The sequence below is a fragment of the Silene latifolia genome, chromosome 4 (genome assembly GCF_048544455.1).
Source record: "Silene latifolia isolate original U9 population chromosome 4, ASM4854445v1, whole genome shotgun sequence".
Taxonomy (NCBI): domain Eukaryota; kingdom Viridiplantae; phylum Streptophyta; class Magnoliopsida; order Caryophyllales; family Caryophyllaceae; genus Silene; species Silene latifolia.
Genome location: NC_133529.1, coordinates 24810654 through 24832968, shown reverse-complemented (window position 1 = coordinate 24832968; position 22315 = coordinate 24810654). Strand labels below are relative to the sequence as shown.

At 36.7% G+C, this 22315-nt stretch overlaps 1 protein-coding gene across 1 annotated transcript; it reads left to right on the top strand.

Annotated features, from left to right (window-relative positions):
* The first annotated feature begins 7198 nt into the window (after positions 1 to 7198).
* Positions 7199 to 21295, top strand: LOC141652158 (uncharacterized). Its single transcript, XM_074459777.1, has 6 exons — positions 7199 to 7370; positions 7446 to 7572; positions 7685 to 7970; positions 8063 to 8153; positions 20708 to 21192; positions 21241 to 21295. The coding sequence occupies exons 1-4, from the start codon at positions 7358 to 7360 to the stop codon at positions 8111 to 8113; spliced, it is 477 nt and encodes a 158-aa protein (XP_074315878.1). The 5' UTR covers positions 7199 to 7357; the 3' UTR covers positions 8114 to 8153; positions 20708 to 21192; positions 21241 to 21295.
* Positions 21296 to 22315: the final 1020 nt, after the last annotated feature.

Below are 22315 nucleotides of genomic sequence, written 5' to 3'. Positions count from 1 at the left end.
TGTTAACATTTTGTGGCCTGCAGTGGCATCCGCCATTGCATCGATGTGTGGCAGAGGAAATGGATCTTTTGGGCAGGCTTTGTTTAGGTCGGTGTAGTCTACACAGACTCTCCATTTGCCATTTTTCTTTTGGACGACTACTACGTTTGCAAGCCAGTCAGGGTACATTACTTCCCTGATCATTCCCATGTCCAGTAGCTTGTCAACTTCTTGGTTGATGATTTCATGCCTCTCTGCAGCAAATTTTCTTCTCTTTTGTTGTACAGGCTTAAATGATTTGTCAATATTCAACTTATGAGTTATAATATCAGCATCTATACCAGTCATATCAAAATGTGACCAAGCAAAATAGGACATTTTAGTTTTGAGAAAGCTGAACAGATCGGGTCTGACCGAGTCCGGTGCATCTGACCCTACAAGTACTTTCCTGTCATGGAATTCTGGGTCCAGAATGACCTCTCCTGTTTCCATCTGTGATTGTGCAATATATTCTCCCCTGACAGGTGACTTTAATTGTTATGCAAGGGACTTACCTGACTTTCAAGGTTTCAAAGCCTGAGTGTAACATTCCTGCCTGATGGTGGTTATCCCCCATTCGGTTGGTATTTTCACACATTGATGGTATGTTGATGGGATTGCTTTGACATTGTGGATCCATGGTCTGCCCAGGATTACATTATATGAGGATAGGCAATCCATTACTCCAAATCTTTCATATGAAGCCACGCCTTCCACATAGGTTGGCAGGCTTATTTCTCCCAGGGTGTTCTTTGTTTCTCCGCTGAATCCAACCAGGACGCTGGATTTCTTGATGATCTTTCCTTCATCTATCTTCATAGCTTTGAAGACGTCAAGCATCACCAGATTGATTGAACGCCTCCGTCTATCGATTCTTGATACCTTAGTCGTGCCAATTTTCATGGTGATTACCAAGCTGTCATGGTGTAGATCGATATTCCCCGTAGGTCCGAGTCATCAAAAGTAATAGCAGGCAATGACTTGGACCGGAAGGGGTCAAGTCCGATTCTCTGGATATTCTTTTGGCAGCTGAGCTGGTCAGACCACAGATTTATGATCCTCCATTTATGAACTTAACTTCATAGATGGGGGGAGGAGGAGGAGGATCTCTGACATTCCCCGAATCTCTCATGTTCTGTCCTTCATCTTTGTTCTTTGGCTGCTGGATTAAGTCTTTCAAATAGCCTTTCTTTAGAAGATATGCCACCTGTTTCCTGAGTTGGATGCATTCTTCTGTGGTGTGCCCGATGTCCTGATGGAAGTCACACCATCTCGTTGGGTCTTTCCTGGGGTTGTCGGATTTCTTGGGCCATCTGACCGTATCTCCCGGCTTTCCGAGCGCGTTGATTAATCCTGCAGTATTAATAGAGAAGTTATATTCAGGAATAGTTGGAAGGCTAGAAAGGTTACCTTTGTGTTCTTGTGCCATGTTGACTTCAGATCGTTCAGGCCTGGAATAGGGTGCTGATCTGGGGTTGCCTCCTTTCTGGTAGGAGCTTTTCCTGTTAGTGTGTCCATAGCCTTGCTTTCCTCCGGATGAGTTTGTCCTGAAGTTGAGATCTTCCTCCAGTCTGACATGCTCTAAGGCGATGGATTGAACAGTGGCAAAGGTTGGGCATGCTTTTTTGGTTAAATCTGCATAGATGTCACTGTCAAGCAAGACTCCTTGCCTGAAGGCTTCTACCGCTGTCTCTTCATCACACCTGGGAATGGCCACCTTCTCTTTGACAAATCTGGCCAGGAATTCTTTGAGAGATTCTTCAGGAAGTTGTTTTACCCTGAACAGGTTACTGGGTCTCTTGGCCATATCTCTGCTGCTTGCGAATTGTTGGTTGAAGGCATTGATCAGTTCTGCAAAATTCTTGATACTTCCATTTGGGAGATTAATGAACCACTGTAATGCTGCTCCGGTCAGGGTTGTACCAAAGCCTTTACACATGCAGACCTGCCTGAGTTCACTGGGTATTGAGGCAGCCAACATCTTCTGTTTGAATATGGCAACGTGATTTTGTGAATCAGAGGTCCCATCATAAGTTCTCATGGATGGAACGGTAAATTTCTTGGGGAGATCAATCTTTGCAATTTCATCTGCAAAGGGTGAATCTGCAAAGCTGTCAACTTCTACCTCAGCCACAGGGTCTGGTACTCCAGGTATATTTTCTATTTTGTTGTGGAGTTTTTGGATTTTCTGGAGCATATCCATCATTATTGTTGCTTCAGTTTTGTTTGTTTCATCATTGGAGATGACTGGGGTACCGGATAATGTATCCTTCTCCAGAGTTCCAAAATTGGAAAAGTCTATGTTTTTGATAATGGATGAGAATGGGGTTCCTTGTTCGAATCTGGTCTTGGAGCCCGAAGCCTGATTTTCTAATTTTTTCCTCAGGCTAGACTCAGATTCCTTCAGCCTATTGATTTCTGCTTCTGCTTGGGCTGCCTTCTCTTGGATTGTCTCCAATTCTTTGATCTTGGCCAGGGCAGCCGCTAATTGTTGTTCTGGAGTGAGTTCCACCATTTTTGTATGTGAATATTAAATGGAGAGTGGTAAAAGGAATTTTTTGATTAAAGAACTAGATGCCCCACGGTGGGCGCCAATTGTTTTAGCAGGATTTCCTCTGAATGGATCCGGCTTGATTAAAGAGTAATTTGGGTATCTAGTTCTATAAGTTTGGAATATTATGAGTGAATAACAAGGGAAGAATTAAGTATAAGGAATGACGTTTGTATTATTTTGATGAATTGAGTACAATCTTGTGTGTGTAGCTGACTATTCAGGAATAAAATGAGAGTTAAAGTATAAATAATTGACCAATAATGAATCCTTTTACAATTGTTAGATTCTGCTATTTATAGTTCTACAAATGCTACCGTTACATTCATCTTCAACGTTTCTCTCAATTGTAGGAGCTGTTGCCGGATTAATAGGGCACGCTGCCTATTAATTCGCTTGACCCGTTCCACTCTCAACCAATCTTTAGCTTTTCCTCTTCTTTCCGTCTTGATTCATAGATGATATAGTCTCATGGTTGGACTTGGTCTTCCTTGAGAATAGGACACGATTATTAGCTTATACAACTGCATTTCTTGTTTATCTTCCTAATCCAGCTTGTTTGAATACTCCGCCAGGCTATTCTGTATTTACTATCAGGCTCTTCTTCCAGGATCTAGTAGCCTGCTTATCCTGTAATACTCTTCATCTGCCAAATAGTGTTTAGATTTGTCCGGTCTCTGGTTGCCTTAATCAGCCTAGTGGACTCAGGCTGAGTTACAGTCAGACCAGGATAAACTGGGCCTAACACCAAGAAAGCATTTGCAGAGGGGGTGAAAGAGTTTATTAAATTCGCAGAAGGAAGTAGTGAGTTCAAGAATTTAGGTGAAATGAGGTGTCCGTGTAAGAAATGCAAAAACCTAGGTTTTAAAAGGAAAGCAGATGTTCAAATTCATCTTTGGTCGTATAGTTTCGCCGATAATTATTATGTATGGACATATCACGGTGAGAAACTACCTAGTACAAATGCTAGTGAGAATCCTTACCGTGAGTTCGTGGAAAATGCATTGCGTGATACTGTTGACCAAGTTTTGGAGGATCGACTTAATCCTGATGACCTTAACGATGAAGAAGTGCATTATGAAACCCCGAACCCCCAAGTTTCTTCGTTCTTTAAAATGTTAGAGCAAGCCGAACAGCCGGTGTTTGAGGGAAGTGATATGAGTTTGTTGCAAGCAGCTGCTAGGTTGTTATCACTCAAATGTGAGAACAACATATCTCTTATATGCGCTAATGGTTTTGTGTCGATCGTTGGTGACATAATTCCAAAGGAAAATCAAATGCGCGCAATTTTAATGAGATTAAAAAAGTTCTGAAGGGACTCCAACTTCCCCATGAAAAGATTGATGCATGTATCAATGGATGCGTGCTTTTTTGGGAGGAAAATTCTAATCTTGAGGAATGTACAAAGTGTCGTGCATCTCGGTATAAAGGTAAAAAGAATTCAAGTGGGAGGCGAATTCCATGTAAACCAATAACTTATTTCCCGCTTGCGCCAAGGTTACAACGACTATATGCAACCAAGAACATAGCAGGTGAGATGAGTTGGCACTACAAAAACTCTCGATTAAGAGAAAGGGGAACAATGGCACATCCAAGTGATGGACAATCGTGGAAACATTTCGATAGAGAGCATCCAGATTTTTCAAGTGAACCCCGGAATATTAGGCTAGGTTTGTGTACAGATGGATTTCAACCTTTTGGGCAGTTTGGGACGAAATACTCTTGTTGGCCCGTGATTGTGACTCCGTACAACTTACCTCCTTGGTTATGCATGAAGAGACAATTTATGTTCTTATCTATACTAGTTCCCGGTCCTAAGAACCCTAAGTCAAATTTAGATGTTTTCCTCCAACCGTTGATCAAAGAGTTGAAACAACTTTGGGAAACCGGCGTGGACACCTACGATGTCTCTAAGAAACAAAATTTTCAATTAAAGGCTGCATTAATGTGGACGATCAACGATTTCCCGGCATATGGCATGCTTTCTGGTTGGTCCACAAGTGGATATCGTGCTTGTCCTTATTGTCCAGAAAATGATCATAGATCTTTTTGGCTTAAAAATAGCAAAAAGGTTTGTTGCTTTGATTGTCATCGTGAGTTCTTAAGACCTGATCATCCTTTCCGCGACAATTGTAAGCATTTTCTTAAAAACAGAAAAACTGAGAATCGCATAGCCGCATCGAAACTAATGGGTGATGAAGTGTGGGAATCCGTAAAAGACTTGCCTAAAATAGTTGATGCTTCTGATCAAGAATTGAAAAGATTGAAAGATCAGAATGAAGGTTGGTGGAAACAAAGCATATTCTCGGGAACTTCCCTACTGGAAAACGTTGCTGATTCGACACAACTTGGATGTTATGCACATTGAGAAATAAAAATTTGAACAACTTATCAACACCATCATGGATGTACCAGGTAAAACTAAATTTGACCCTAAGGGTAAAGAAGACTTTAATGAACTTTGCTATAAACGGACCACATCATCTAGGTTTGTTTTATCAACCGGAGAAAAAGGCTCTATGTGATCAAGGGTTGCTAATTTAAAATTCCCGGATGGTTATGCTTGATTTGAGTCGATGTGTTTACCATAAAAGATGGTGTTACATTCCATGAAAAGTCATGATTGTCATGTCTTTATGGAACGACTACTCCCCGTTGCCTTGAAAGAGTTGCTCCCGACGAGGTCCTTGGAATGCAATAACTGAGATAAGCCAGTTTTTTAGAGACCTGTGTACTTCTACGATTAGAGTTGATTCTATGGAACGTCTGGAGTCAAACATTGCGGAGATAATATGCAAGTTAGAGAAGATATTTCCCCTGTCTTTTTTCAATTGCATGGAGCATTTGCCTCTTCACCTACCTTATGAAGCGAAAGTTGGAGGACATGTTCAATATCGATGGATGTATCCATTTGAGAGATTTCTTAATCATATAAAAAAAAATATTGGCAACAAAGCTCGGGTGGAGGGTTCAATATGCAACGCTTTTTTGTTTGAGGAAAATTCAAATTTCTGTTCTTTTTATTTCGAAGATCACATTGACACAAAAGCAAAGGACTTAGATGTTGGTGTAAATTCCGATGACCAGTTGAAATCTAAGTTACCTGAGTTATTCAATGATGACATGGGAACTACAACCGGGAAATGTATACATAGGTACTTAACTGAAAAAGAGTATGAAGAAGCTCATTTTTATGTGCTAAGGAACTGTGGAGATTTTTTAGAGACTTATGAAAAGTAAGTTAATACTTCATCATTACTCAATTGTTTTTTAATTATCAAATTAGATCGAATTTATAGGTAATTAATACATAACTAAAACATGCTTTCCCTACTTATAGGGAATTTGAGGCACATATCAAAATCAATTTTCCTGATGTCACATCCTCTGATGATGTTTGGGCATCACATGACAAAAGTTTTCCGAAATGGTTCCGAAATCAAGTAAGTGATGATACATTTTCTTTGAATTGAACTATACATTTAGATTTCTTATTAGATATTGAAAAAAATATAACAACTTAATTAACATTTTTTTATTCATAGGTTCATAGATTGAAGGATCGTCTAATAATAGCTTTAGCATTGGGTCCTAGTAACATGGTGAAGTATTGGAGACGGTATTCCATCAACGGCTATAAGTTTCGAGCTTTTAAGGAGGGAGTTGATGTTTCGAAGTCTACGTTAAGCAATGGGGTTTCTGTGAATTCAACTGAAGGGTTGGACTACTATGGAACCCTAAATGAAGTAATAATTGAGCTTTCTTATTATGCCGAGCAAAGGGTTTATAGGGTTATATTGTTTAAATGTGATTGGCTTGATAATTCCCCACAAGGACTTAGTATCCATAAGGTTTATGGACTTGTAGATGTAAACGAGAAAAAGAAACTTCGTGGACATAACCCATTTGTGGCAGCTTTTCAAGTCGATCAAGTTTGTTATACTCCTTATCCGACCATTAAGAAAGGTAATCAAGGTATTCAGTGGTCCGCAGTTTTTAAAACCAAGGCAAGATCACAAGTTGATGCTCCTATTGAAGAAAGTGTCTTTCAATAAGATGTGGTTGTGAATGATCACTCAATTTCACCGATTTTGTTGGAAGATATAGAGGATGAAGATGTATACGAAGTGACAGTGGAAAGAGGTCAAGGGGAATATGACAGAGAGGTCGGAGAAGAAGGGGATGAAGATGAAGTTGAAGAACTTATTAGATACGAAAATGAGGAGTCAGAGGAAGAAGTAGGAGTGCTTTTTTCAGAAGATGAACCTGTTTTGATTTGTAGTGATAGTGATAGTGAGGAGGACTAGTTGTAATTGTACAATTATTAAACATTCAATAAAATTTGCCGTCCGTTTTTTATTACTTGTCGTTCTAGCCTATTTGGTTTTTTGTTTTATACATGTCGTTTTAGCTTAACATCAATAGTGGTGTTTCAATTTCCAAGGTTTGGTTATAAGAAACCTCTCAATTCAGCCAATAAAATGCATTAAAGAAGAGGCAAGTGGTAATTAGTTCACAGTTTTCCATAGTTAGTGTTTGTTTCAATTGTTTATATATACCCTGCAGAAATGGTTGTTTTGAACTAACGATTTTTTCTTTGAACTAACAATTTGAATTGTTTTTATGCAATGATTATGCCGAACATTTTTCGCCGTTATTTTGGGAGCAATAGTAATGCATCTCAATATAATCGGGAGGACGAGGAGGTTGAGGATGAGGTGGATCCTGAGCCTCCATCATAGAGACAGGAGGAGATGCAGGTGACTCTCTCATCGGCCTGTGCTCGGCATGATCATTATTGGTAAGTTTATGTTAATTTTTTTTTTTAAAACTTAACATTTACAGTTTTAATTTCAAATAATTATGTGTTTTTCAGGTGGGATGACGAACCAATCAAGAAATATGTTACTTGGTCGTTCACCCGTAACACAGGAGATGAGTACTTCACTAGGTGGGGTGAAGCGAGTAACGCACAGCGTAAGAAGATGTGGAATTACTTTGCGGTAATTATGTTTTTCAATAATAATTTTCTTAAGTTTATAATAATTTTCTTAAGTTTATAAGAATTTTCATAAGCTTTATATAACTAATTTCACACTTGTTTTTGAAACGGAGTCATATAAGATCCATCGATTTTGAGTATGATCCTGTGCCTGAGTGGCAGTCGAGGGTAACGAGGCGGATTACCACTCTTATTAATGGACTAAAATATAACAAGAAACCGCCAAAGTGGGTGCCTGTTACTTGGTTGGAGAACCTTAAGAATAGGCCAAATGATCCTACTTTTGCCAAACATTCGAAAATCAACACGGCAAATAGGAAGTCGGGTGGGAAAGATGGGAAAGCATTGGGCACCCACACTCTTGGTCGGAAGAGTTGCTCCGATGCTTTCAAGGAATTGGTAAGTATTGTTTATATTGCTTTTAAAAAGTGGTTAATATATATGATTGACAAATATATACTTGATTTTACTTGTTTCCATACTAATTTCAGGGTCAAGAGGCCACCCCCCCACAAGATGTTCATGAAGACGAAGAAAAATAAGAAGGGCGAGTGGGTTAACCCTCGAGCGGCTGATATTGAGGTAAATTTTTGTATTTAATTTAATATTTATTTTTATTACAAAGAACGATAATATCTTTCTTATAAAGATAGGTATATATATATATATGTATATATATATATATGTATATATATGTATATATATGTATATGTATATATATATATGTATATATATGTATATGTATATATATATATGTATATATATATATGTATATATATATATATGTATATATATATATATATATATATGTATATGTATATAGGAATGGGATCATGTGAGTATTAGTTATATATTTGAGGATTGAGGATTAATACTATGATAGGTATTTAGGGTAGAAACAAGGAAGGGCAAATCTGTAATTTAACACTCCCCTATATAAACCACGTTTTAGAACAAATACCGTTATTTCCTCTTTTTTCTTCTTCTCCCTTCAACTTCTCTCTCTACTGTAGCTTCTTCCTCCATTGTTGAGCTGGAAAACCCTAGAATTTAGGCGTCATCTCCGTTTTTCGTCGTCATTCTTCACAATTATCATATCATTCCAACTAGTTCGTTTGCTCAGGTACGTAATTGGCGTTTTTCGTCCCTAAATTTCTAATTCGTTGTAACATTACTCTGTTTGTTCTTGTTTCGTTTCTATAATTTGAATTTCATCTTCCTTTTGTTTGTTATTTTCAATTTAATTTTGTGTTTCCTCAAACTTGATGACGTTTTTGTTGTATTTCAGTTTTTCTTTGCTCATTCTTCACAATTATCATATTATTCCAATTATTTCCTTTGTTCAGGTACGTAATTGCTGTTTTTCGTCCTTATGTTTCGCCTTCGTTCTTATCTTACTCTGTTTGTTCTTCTTTTCGTTTATATGCTTTGAATTTCATCTTGATTTATTTGTTATTTTCAGTTTACTTTTGTGCTTCCTTAAAATTCGGTACGTTTTTGTTTGATTTCCAGATTTTCCTGCTCAAATCTCTGCGTATTCAATCCTCATTGCGATGTCTGGTATGTTATTCTTCTTAATTTTGTACTTTCAGTAGTCCAAATCTCTCGTATATTCTCTCTTTATTTTGTGCTTTCAGCTTTCAATCACATGTTCGTTATACTTTTGGTAAATATTTTATGTTCATTGACGTTCTTATTTTGCTCAATATGTGATATTGTCTTCTACAACTGGTGATATTGTTTTGTTGATCTGTACCATTGTCTATTCACGTTTGTGATATTGTTTTTCAACTTCATGTGTGATATTTGTTCCAGAGTACGTGATATTGTTTTCCTGGATATGTGATATTGTACAGGCACGTGTGTGATATTGTTCCTGCAACATTCCTAGTGATATCGTTTTCCATCTTCATGTGTGATATTTATCCCAAACAACGTGATATTGTTTTCCTGGATATGTGATATTGTTCAGCCACTTGTGTGATTTTGATTTCCTTCATATCTTTAAGACTTTTTCTTGTTATTTTACATTTTACTTTTCTTGCCAGATCCTACAAGTAATGTCACTTCTTCTTCCTGTAATGATCTTCATGTCTCTGCCATTACGTCTGAAGATAGTACTGCTATTGTTGATTCTTCACTTACTTCTACTGTTGAACCACCTGATGCATCTAGTTCTACTCCACATGTTGAACAACATTCTGTTCCTTCTCGTGTGCATCAACTACTTTTGGACTCCACACCTGGTGGTAGTGAATTGTGGACAAGGAATGTTGCACCTGAGTTTAAACCTTATATTGGCCAGTTGTTTGGGACGTTGGCAGAAGCTATTAGTTTTTATGATGTGTATGCTGAAGCATGTGGTTTTGAACCTAGGAAGTCTTCTCAAAAAAGGGCTGTATCTGGTGATGTGAAGTATAAATATGTTGTTTGCAACCGTGAAGGTTTTAGAGATCGTAAGAGGAAGGCTATTGTTTTAGATAGTGGAAAGGAGCAGGCAACTCCCAGGCCTTTTGATATCAGGAACACTAAATTAACTAGGATTGGTTGTACTGCTATGATTGAGTTTCGCTATAATGGGGATGGTTATGTTGTTTTTCAGTTTCGTGAGTGGCATAATCACCGTCTTTGTTCACTTAGAAATCAACAGTTTCAAAAAAAACACAGGCACCTCCATCTTTACCATAAAAAGACAATTATTGATCATTCAAGGGTTAATCAAGGGCCAACAAGGGCATTTAGAAATGTCAAGGAATATGTAGATGACTATGAGAATGTTGGAGCTCAATTGGTTGATTTTAAGAATTTTGGAAGGGATATCAAATGTTTCATAGGAGACCGGGATGCTCAACTGTTTGTTAACTATTTTGAGGATAAACGTGATACCACCGAAGGTTTCTACTTTGCTTATGAGGTGGATTACGGTAAATGCTTGGTTCGTGCGTTTTGGTGTGATGCAGAGTCTCGTAGAAACTATGCTTTGTTTGGTGATTATATCACTTACGATCCAACTTACAAAATTTAATAAGTATTGTATGCTTTTCACTCCTTTTATCGGCGTAGACCACCACAAAAGGTCGATTACTTTTTGCTTCGTTCTTGCTATTTCATGAGGATGAAGATTCTTTCACATGGGTCTTTCAAAAGTTCCTTGATGCTATGGGACAATGAGAGCCACACCGTATAATAACCGATCGGTGTCTTTGGAATAAAGCTGGGTTTGCGTCTTTGTCTTCAAACATGCTAAGCGCAGATATTGCATGTGGCATATCATGCAAAAGGTTACGATAAGGTTGGGCTGCAATTTCGAGAGAGACGATTTTGTCGGCCGTTTGAATGCTATTGTTTGGGATCTTTGAGTTAGAACCTCTTGAATTTGAAGAAAAGTGGTGTCAGTTAGTCAATGAGCATAATCTTGATGGTAATTCCTGGTTGTCAACCATGTTTAGAAAAAGGAGGAAATGGATCCCAGCTTATTTTCGTGATGTTCCTATGGGTTGTCTATTACGAACAACTCAACGTTAAAGAGTCAAAATAATTTTTTCAAGCGTTTTGAAAATGCACATGGTACACTTGTTGAATTCTTGATGCGGTTTCAAAGTGCCATTGATGTCTGTACAAATACCATACTCAAAAACAACTTGATAGAGACGATGATTGTACTCTTCCACAATTAGCGACTTCTCTTAAGTTGGAAGCTCATGCTTCAAGGTTTATACAAATCTTTGCTTTCTCAGATTTTCAAGTAGAAGCTTCTGCTTCTATTTGTTCCCTTAGTGTTGGTGGCTTCACACCACCTGCAAACGGTGTAGAATTAATTGGTATTGCTGATGCCAAAACACAGAAGACCTACCAAGTCGTCTACAATTCTCTAACGAATGACGCTGAATGTTCTTGCAAGTTGTTCAACAGGAAGGGTATTATTTGTAGACACATTATCCGGGTTTACTCGGAAAACAAGTCCACACTTTGCCCGATAAATACATTCTTATGCGGTGGACCAAGAATGCACATAAGATCCCTCTTTATGGTCCACATGGTGAGTTAATCGAGGATTTTGATGCCACCGATTTACGAAAGATGGAAATGTGCAAGTTATGGTCGAGTTCTACGCGACCATCGGTGTGCTCAAGAATGTGCCTACGAAGGAGATCATCGATCTTGTTGACACCCTTAAACAATTCAGGGTGAAACTCAATCCGCAATCAGAGTCAATGACCAAAGAGCGGGAGTTGGAGATGCTTCTCGGGTGCGGTTCCTCAACGAGGTGAGGATTTTACCACCTCGTCAGGCAAAGAACAAGGGTAGCGGGAAGAGAATGATCTCCAAAAAGCAACAATGCATAGCTAAAGCGGAGAAGCCTAAAAGGCTTTGTCGTAATTGCAAACAAATGGCTCACCATGATAAACGAATCGTCCTAATGCTTTTGTACCCGATGCCGACAATAAGGTATGTTCACCATGAACAGTCTATGTATGAAACTTTTTATCTATGTTGTATGGTCACGAGTCAGAAACAATACCATATGTTATTTAAAATAATATCACATCTTTTGCTAAACAAAGATCACTATTTGACGATACGAAATGTGATATTATTTGAGGATAACAGAATGTGTCAACACATCTGTCTTAACTTTCTTTTATATTTTCCTGGTAATTTAAGAAACAATACCACATCTTTAGAAATAATATCACACTTTTGTAGTACATGTATCACCGCTTGAGGGTAACAATGTGATATTGTTTGTAATTGTTCCGAGATAGAAACAATATCACACTTCATTTGAAACAATATCACTCCTTATATAAAATAATATCACTTTGTTTCACCTTTTTGTGTTTTTTCGGGGTAGTTCGGATGAGGATGATGTTGATGATGGTTGATCGGTCGAAGGAGTTTTTGTTGATGGCGCTCATTAATTATAGCAGCAGCAAATAGACGACATTCTATATGACTAGTATATTAATATAGCCTACAACATTCATTAAAGTATAGATTATACTTTATTTTTAATAGAAAGTACTCGTACTCGGATAGTATTTGATTATTTTATTTGTCTCAGTTGTCTTGTTTTTGTATTTTGTGATACTGAGAAACAATATCACACCTTACATTTATAAATTTCACATCTTACTCTAAACAGTATCACTACATCAGGAGTATTATATATGCCTTTTGCTTTAAGATTTTCACATCTTGTGTTTTGTGTGTTGTCAAAATATGGCAGTTCATAATATGGCAGTTTTCTAACACAATATCAACTTGTGTACACAACAATATCACAACATAGTGAAAACAATATCAACGTAAGACTTAAACTAACATATTCATATTGTGATATTGTTTATACATTCAAGTGATATTGTTTAACATATGCGATCTTATCGAGAAGCAATATCAATCTGTGTACACAACAATATCACAACATTCTAAAAACAATATCAACGTGAGATTTAACAATCCATATCCATAGTGATATTTAAAAATAAACATGTGTGTGGTATTGTTTTAGCCCTGTGTGATATTGAGAAGCAATATCACAAAGAACTATTACACAATATCACACCAAACGTGAAATAATATCACACTTTAGCATCCGTTAGATGACATCCAAAATAAGCATCAATACTTTACCATTATAAAAAGTTACCATTAAATTCGTTTTTAGTTTAATTAGCATCGCTTTGTACTACCATTACATAGCCTTTACTTTAATTACAACTTCGTTCTAACAAATATAGTAGTGCTAATTCCTTCCTCTTCCTCTCCCGCGGTTCTTCGGATTTGCAACGTCTTAATCCTACCACGTTTGTATGTTACTCGCGGGCTCGTTCCTACGATCTTGACATCTTTTCCGGAATCTGTTCTCTCTAAAAGTATATCCATACCAACAGTCATTTATTATTTCTAGACACCTTTGTCCTAATTACTATCTATCTTTTTGTATATACAACTCAAATTGTTTTTACCTTTTCCTAGGAGATTGCCAAGAATTGGCAATTACTGTGTTAATAATCGGTTTCTTAGTACAATCCTCCTTTCTTTTTTCCTAACATCTTCTTTATTTGCCTCCTCCACAACAACATCAGCATTCTCTTTTGTTTGAACTTCTGCCATTGGTACTTCCTCTTTCTGCTTCCCTTTCGCCTTTTCGTTGTTCTTCCTCTGTTGCTTCAATGTCTTCCATATTTCATCCTTCCCATCTGAAAATTCTTTTACTTTTTCGATCAAAGGTGTTCTGTTCTCATTTATGTCATTAAAAGCAATCTTTGCCATTTCTAGCCGATAGTATCGCCTATACACTTTTTGGTTCAGGTCGGCTTCAAACATTACACCCTCATATCGAATCATGTGCATCATTAAGAAGTTCCCAGACTCAGTATTGTTCATCTCTGTCTTTTGCCAAGGGAAGTTGATGTTGACAACATCAAACGTTATTATATCATCCGCTCTTTCCACTTTCTTCTTTGCTAAGTAGTCACTCATGTGCTCCGCCTACAATATTACGGTTCACCATTAGTAATAATTTCACAAACACAGAAAATCCATTATTTCAATGTTACTATACAACAATACTTTAAAGAACTATCAATTAATCATACCACCAAATCTGCAACTTTGTGTATTTGTGTTTGCTCCCAGTCGGGGTACTCTGTGTTGTCCAGCACTTCCACTGTCTCGGTTTTGAAATTTATACAAACACAGAAATAATGCTCTTTCCATACCATTGGAATAAAAACCAGATCTACTTGCAGTTACGAGAACTGTGTTTCTTCTAATGAATTCGTCCCATTCTTCAAACATCTTTTCTTTAATGAATTCCCTGTCTCCAGCTCCTTCGGTTTTAATTTTCTGTTTTGAATATATATGTTACAAGTCCTATTTTTGTTTTAAAGAGTGATTATATTTAAACAAACTAAATGGACAGCTTACCATGTGTCGAATCCCAAAAAACATCACACTTGTTTCACATTTTTCTGTGTGCTCAATATGATTCAGAATGAGGGACCAACATTCAATCACATTGCTACTGACATGCTCATTTGGAAGCGACGACAATATATCGTTTCTGACAAGATATTGATCATTACTGAATTTGGCAACCACCTCACTGCTCCAAACATTAACACAAACCAAATTAAAATAGTGCACACAATATCACACTTCTCTAAAAACAATATCACATCCCTTAAGAAACAGTATCACAAAAATAGCAGTTATGATAAAATAAAAGTACCATCAAATTTAAATAGTGCAAACAATATCACACTACTCGAAAACAATATCACACTCTTCAAGAAACAATATCACGAAACATACTCTAATGGGAAATCGTGGTCGTCCAATAGGCGATGAGTCAAGCACTTGTTTCCTCATTGTCAACATTTTTGCACACAGTGATTTGTTAGCCTTCATAAACCTTGAGACGACCTCCACGTTAGAATCGCCACACCACAGTTGTATGTGCTACCAAGGCCATCTCGATTTCCCCCTCCTCTTCCCACCACACTTTGGCGAAACCATCTTCTACCACACCTACAAAAATATTTATTTTTGTTATTTGAATATATAATGCTTATATATAATTAAAATAAGTCAGTGTTGAAGAAAATAACCTATTTTTTTTTTTGTACAGGAGTTTGAACATTCTTTTTCCCACCTTTCCCTCTCTTTCTTTTGCTTGTTGCTTTCCTCTTTGCTACTAATTTAGGCAACAGTGTCCCTTTGATTGCATTAAGGTTTGTAACCTTCCTCGGGACCTGACTCCTACATTTATTTAAATCGCTCAACACAAGCGTTGCTTTGCAATCTCCCCCCGTATAAATGCCTCTTCTTTTGATCGTTCAGTTCACATTTAAAATCTTCACCCACAAAAAACATCATGTGGAACATCATGAATAATCCACAATCCAGGTTCAACTCTTTTGTTTGCCAATCAAAGCGACAAAGACATAGTCCTGTACTTTCGCCCCACTTGCATAACCTTTCTTTGTTGAGGTAGTGCCCGTAAACAGACTCCTGTTTATGTTTATAGAAAATACCTATCAAATTTCATTCTTTAGCTAAGAAAGCATTATATCCTTAGTTCTTATTTTTAAATATAGTACTTACAGTTAAATGAGCAAGGTGTACATGCTCCTCGTCCTCAAAATGATCATAATCTCGGTTGTCCAAGTAGAACATTTTTTCCCTCTTCTTTGTCAATACTGAGACGCAAATGTAGTGGTCTTGATATAGCAAAGGTATGAACACCTATAGAAATATTTTATAGAAAATAACACTGTCATTCACAGACCATAGCATACAATATCACAAGTACTTAGTAATAATATCACGAATATATAATACAATATCACAACTAAAATAGCTACCGATTTAAGAAACAATTTCAATACTTACTTCGACAATATCGGATAATTAACTTAACAAATATTAGATAATTAACTTAACAAAGATCGAACTAAAAGTACTTTTAAATTCTTACCATATCGAATTTAAATTCAAAGGTGGTTTTATATTGATTTGACCACGTATCTCATGTCCTCCATACGTCTTCCTTGATCTTGTCGGTTCATCAACATTTTCTTCATCTACCAATAAGATTTTCTCCATACCACCCTGTTTGTTTATAACGAGAATTGATTAGTCGTGTTGATGATTTTTTCCACGTAATTTAAAACACAAGGAACACATGAGGTTTATGTTTTCCATACCGAGTGGGCAAGGCCATAGAAAATCCTTGTGGGTCTGCATTCTTGTCTTTTGGCGCCATTTCAAACTCATTGAGCAATATTGCCCATGCCTCAATAACCACTTTTCTATTTTAGTGTCCGGCAACAAAGACTCAATATCGCTCTTTGGTATGTTATGGTAAATACCAAAGTCACAGACAATCTCCCTGTACCATTTTCCAAAAAAATTAGCATATTAGTTTTTAAATTATTTTTATGTAATAGATTAATTAATTTCTTATATTCAAAAAATAAACTTACGTCTTCTTAATCGCATGATCTGTAAGGAAGCAATAATCCATTACTTCCTTCCGACGCTTCAAGACAGTCTCAAATAATTGGTCCTGTCTGAACATGAAATCTGAGACAAGTGCAGCATCCCTGTCTGGTAAACCACAGTCCATAGTACACCCCAAATTATGAGGTACCATATCTGCCGATTCAGGTATTTTGTTCATGCTGTCTGCGTGCAACAAATAGTCATTGATGCTCCACGTTCTCTCTTCCCAATCTGAACATTTGGAAGAACCTCCTTCTTATGAGACCCCACACTTTTATCATCATTTTTCTCCCCACCTCTTTTCCGGACTCCACGTTCTTATTATTCAGGTCCTCAACATCTTTTCCAAATCCCTCCTTAACATTTGTTACGTCCTCAACATTTGTTGTCTTCCCATCCCTTTTTATGGCCTCCACATTCATTTCATGAACCTTCTCAACAGTCTTGGTCCCTCCTAAACCAACATTGATTACACCTTCATCAAGCTGTGTCAACACATCTGTCTCCTCATTTATTTTTCCACACTGTTTTTCACCGTCTTCTTCATTTAGTGTATCACGATTCAACTCTTCAACGGGACTTCCTACTCCTACACCAATACTGGATATAACATCATTCAATTTTGAATTCATGTCATTATCCAGTCCATCATCTTCGTCTTCATCATCACCACTGTCCAAGTTAGTAACATCATTAATATCATCATCCTGTTGTTTGTCATCACCTTCCAAGTCATCATCAACATTACGTAGATCTTTATCGTACATCCACCGTATTTTGTGTTCAATTCCTTGTCTTTGCACTTTCAACATTTCACCAAACATCAAATGTCTTTGGCATCCCTTCTTTTGCTTTCTTCATTTCATATGACCTCGCTATCAACATATCCACCAAGTTATGATACCCAACATCTTTCATGAAAGGCAGCGTTTGAGTCTCTGTTGTACTCTTTTCAGGATTCCCAATTTCTTCTTCAGCAGCAGCATGTTCTTTAGGATCAACATCTTCCGCACCATCTACCTTCGCACCAGATTGTGTAGATGTAGTTGCTTCACCCATTGAACTCTTTGCTTTCATAGTGATCCGTTTTCTCATGTTACGTACATACCTACCTATGAACAATTCATTGTCCCTCTTCATACGTAGATAAATTTCATGAGCACTCTGCCAAATTACAAAATAAATATATTAAACACTAAAATACACTCTTTGATAATAAGAAGAAATGACACAATAATAAGGTTATTTAATATCAACTTTCATAACAATATCACAACCTATTACAAATAATATCACACTAGTGCAAAAACAATATCATAACAATTTATAAATCAATATTACAACAATCATTATTCAATATCATTTGCTTTTCTAAACAATATCACAATTATCAATTAAGAATATCACAATATCATACAATATATCAAACAATATCATATCTAAAATAATTATCAGAGCAAATGCTTTTATTCAATATCAATATCATAATAATATCACAAATGAGACTCAAAACAATATCACACTAGTTCAAAAACAATATCACAATAATATTTTAATATCATAGCTAAAATAATTATCAGTCATTAGTGCTTACATCCATTGCCCTTGCTCTGATTTGTTCATCGGTTTCAACACCACTAGGCAACTTCACCATCATATACCCCTCTTTTGTTTCCACTTGACTTCATGATCGGGCGTCCCGAGTCGTAATATCTCTGAGTCAAAGAATATGGTGTCTTTTTAGGGACTTCTTGTTCTTGACAGATGGGGTCTTGAATCTTTGATATTGGAGCATTCCCCAAAGATCCTGTTTTTTCTCATCATCCACTCTCTTTGACAATTTTTTATCGTCCCAATGTTGGATGAGTGGTAAAGTGTGTTCCAAAACATCACCCTTGAAATCAAACCTATGCATATATGCTAGCATAATAACTATTACACATCCATTAACAGTTGACTTTCCCCTTCTTTGAACACCCTAACACTTCTAACCATTTCCTCAAATACGTATTCACACCAATCAAATTGGCTTATCCTTGGCACATGCTCAACAGACCTTTACCGAGTTTCAAATCCAGAGATTTATTTGAAGACGGTGCTAGGAAAATAGACATCTTTGTAAATTACAAACATTCTTTTAAATTCATCCCCAAAGATCATTACATTCCATCAGTCTTTCATGCACATCTTTGACCATAATTGGAGTCGAAGTACTCTCCAATCCAAACTTTGCCCTCCATGCATTTTTCACTTTGTGTCATCACAAAGTGGTGTGTTTCCCATGTGAGCGACGTCCACTTTCCGACCTTGTCGAGGAAGTTGAAATATGTCATGCACATCGTCTTTCGTCAACAGAAATCAAATTTCTTTGTTTTGAACATGTTGCTTGTGTGATCAAATGCCTTCAAGACATTTTCGAAATTCCATGTGGAATTTTTGTTAGTTTCAACTCTAACAATCCACCAAAGCCAACATCGAAAACTTGCCTTCCTTTGTTCTTCATTTAAGTTGGCAATCAACTCAACCAATTTCATGGGCCTACATTTAGTTTGAAACGGTTGCACCTTCTTCGTTTTACCTCAGTCGCTCTACCTCTGCATCCTGTACCACCAATTCGGCATCTTTGTTTCTATCAGTCTTTGATTTCTTTTTTGATGGTTGGCCCTTTTTTTGTTGACGGCAGGATGCTCTTCAATTTCATCCTGTAACACCATTTCGTCAGCTTTACTTTTATTTTCATTACCATTTTTGACCTCTTGCTTGGTTGTTCAACCTCATCATTTTTGATCTCCTCTTTCTCGTGTATGTTTTTCGGTTGTTTTGAAGTCATCAAGTCCATTCTCAATTGAATCAATATCACACTTCATTAGACATAATTTCACACCTTATTCAAAACAACATCACTATTGTATGTCATTGGTAATAAGTATTTTAAAAGGAGTATACGATTTTGTATTTTTGTAAACACTATCAATAATAGAACTACACAAAATTCATGAAGATTCAAAGCCACTAATATTGATTCAATATCGGACCATACAAGTAATAGTATTACAAGTTTGTCTTCCTCATTGCCAACACATATATCAACGTTATTCATTGTATCGAATAAAACTCTCAATTCATGGACCTCATTGTCAAACAAATTCAATTCAGTGTTATGAAATTGTACTCGTTCACATTTAACCAAACGTTTACCCCTAATTTTCGCGATTCAAACAATTTGCAACCGTTTTTTTGACAAATTCACAATTTCGAACTTTCAATTTCACAATCGAACAGTGTTCAAACGAATAATTAAACGGTTTATTATGTTAAACAGTTTTTTAACCCGTTTTAACCCTAATTTTTCACAATTAAACAATGTCGAACTTTGAATATCACAAATAAACAATGGAACAGTGTTTAAACATAAATTTCTTCATTGAATATGTTAAAACCTATTCTTAATTGATAAAAACAGTACGAAATACTTATTTTGCATTTCGAACAATGTCGAACCCTAATTTTTCGCAGTTCGCACAATATTCAACGCTATTTAGCAGATTTAAAGAGGAAAATATGCAATTTCAACTCATAATGAAAAAACATTCAATTAACAACTACGAAGTTGTACAATTATATGAAAATTATTGGAAATTAACGAAGTTTATCAATAATTTTGATACTTAAACTAACAAATACTCGATTTTAACAATGATTTCACTAAAATTGAAGTCCTCGAGAGAATTAAGACAGAAATTGTACCTGATTTTCAGTGAAAATACAATTGAATTGAACAATGATTAGTATTTTCCCGTAATTTGTTGTTGATTCGCGTTAATAATCGGGAATTTTAGTGGTTTTTTGAGTTTTTAGAGAGAAAAGTGAGAAGTTGAAAAAAAGCATTGCTTGTTATGAATTTCAAAAGGCGTGCGTGTCTGTTTTGTTACCTTTTTTTTTACGTGATATTGTTTAGTTTAATGCGCGATATTGTATCCGTTACTCAATCCTCAAATATTTAGGGGTTCTCACCGGATCCCGACTCTATGTATATATACATATATATATATACATATATATATACATATATTATATACAGATATATATATATCATTTCTGACGATTTTCTCTTTTTTCAGCATGATTTCCAAGCGGAGATTAGTCAGCCATTGCCACCTGGATAGTCTCCCGACGAGATTCGGGCCTACTACAAGGTTGTATGAGGCTTTGACGAGAAGAACCGGATGTTTGGGACCGGAGATAAAGGGGCCCAAATATGGTATGATCTTCCTCCTAACAAAGCTAGCCGACGATCTTTCTCTTATGCTCCTAGCATGATTTCACAGCTTTCCACCCAAATGAATGATGAGCGAGCCGCTCGAATGCTCTTGAAAAACAGGTTCGTGAACAGGCTAAACAAATGGCGGCAATGAAAAAGGCTTGGGCTGATATGCAAGCATCTCAACCCCCAAACACGTGTTCACAATTTCCTCCACATAGACGGGATGACTTTGGGGGTGGTGATGACGGGTTTGGAGGTAGTGGTAGTTTTATTGAGCCTATAATAAGTTAGAGCCTTTAGGTTAGAACCTTTAATTTGGTTTGTATTATCGTTTAGTAGGGAGTATGAAAAACATGGTAAGACAATTCTCTTTCGTGTTTAATTTGTAAGACATGAAAAACATGGTAAGACAATTCTCTTTTTATGTAAAACATTTTGCGTTCAATTCTCTTCTGTTGTCTATTGATTCCCGCATTAGCGGTCGACGTGAAAATGGATTCCCGCTTGGTGGTCGATGATTGTATGTGTTTTGCAGGTTTTGGTTATATTTGAAACGATGCAAAAAATGCATCGTGGCTGGACAGCAGGCTGCTGTTTCCAGGCCTGGTTTTTATTAAAACCGACGGAATTTCCGTCAGTATTTTGAAAAAACTGACGGATTTTCCGTCACTAACTATTTTCCCCATTTTTCCAGAAATCACAGGAAAAGGCCACATGTCAGATAAAACCGACGGAATTTCCGTCAGTAATGCAAAAAACTGACGGAAATTCCGTCAGTTCTATTCTTATAATTTGATTTTAGAAAAACACATGGAATGCCAAGTGTCAAGTTATACCGACGGAATTTCCGTCGATAATGGTAGAAAACTGACGGATTTTCCGTCACTTTCTAGCTAGAAATAAAGACGGATTTCCCGTCAGTGATCCGTCAGTATTTTGAAATACTGACGGAAATTCCGTCAGGACAGGTTTTTTACTGAAGAAATAAGCTGACCCTGATTCCTGACGGAATTTCCGTCAGGAAATTGAAATACCGACGGAAAGGCCGACAGTATGGCCTTAATTTTTCCGTCGGTTTCCCGCGTTTTCGTTGTAGTATCTCTATTGCTTCTAGGGAAACCCTATGGCGCCTTCGCCCAGTATCCGATTCCAAATTATTCTCATCACCTGAATCTTCTTCGCCTGACTTTTTCCCATCTTTTCTTTTTCGCTTTCCACCCATATCTACACCAGAAATTAATAAACTACTAACTTTAAGCATTAAGTCGACATAGCAGGAGCACCGTCTCAAATAAATGATCACACAGTATACCTAAAAATATAGGTGTTGTTTAACATACAATATACTTAAAATAATAGGTGTTGTTTAACACACAATAAACCTAAGATCATTAGGGAATAATATCACAATTAAAAAAAATAAAGGCATTAAGTTAATGAGACGAAGGAGTAGGGTTTATTATTA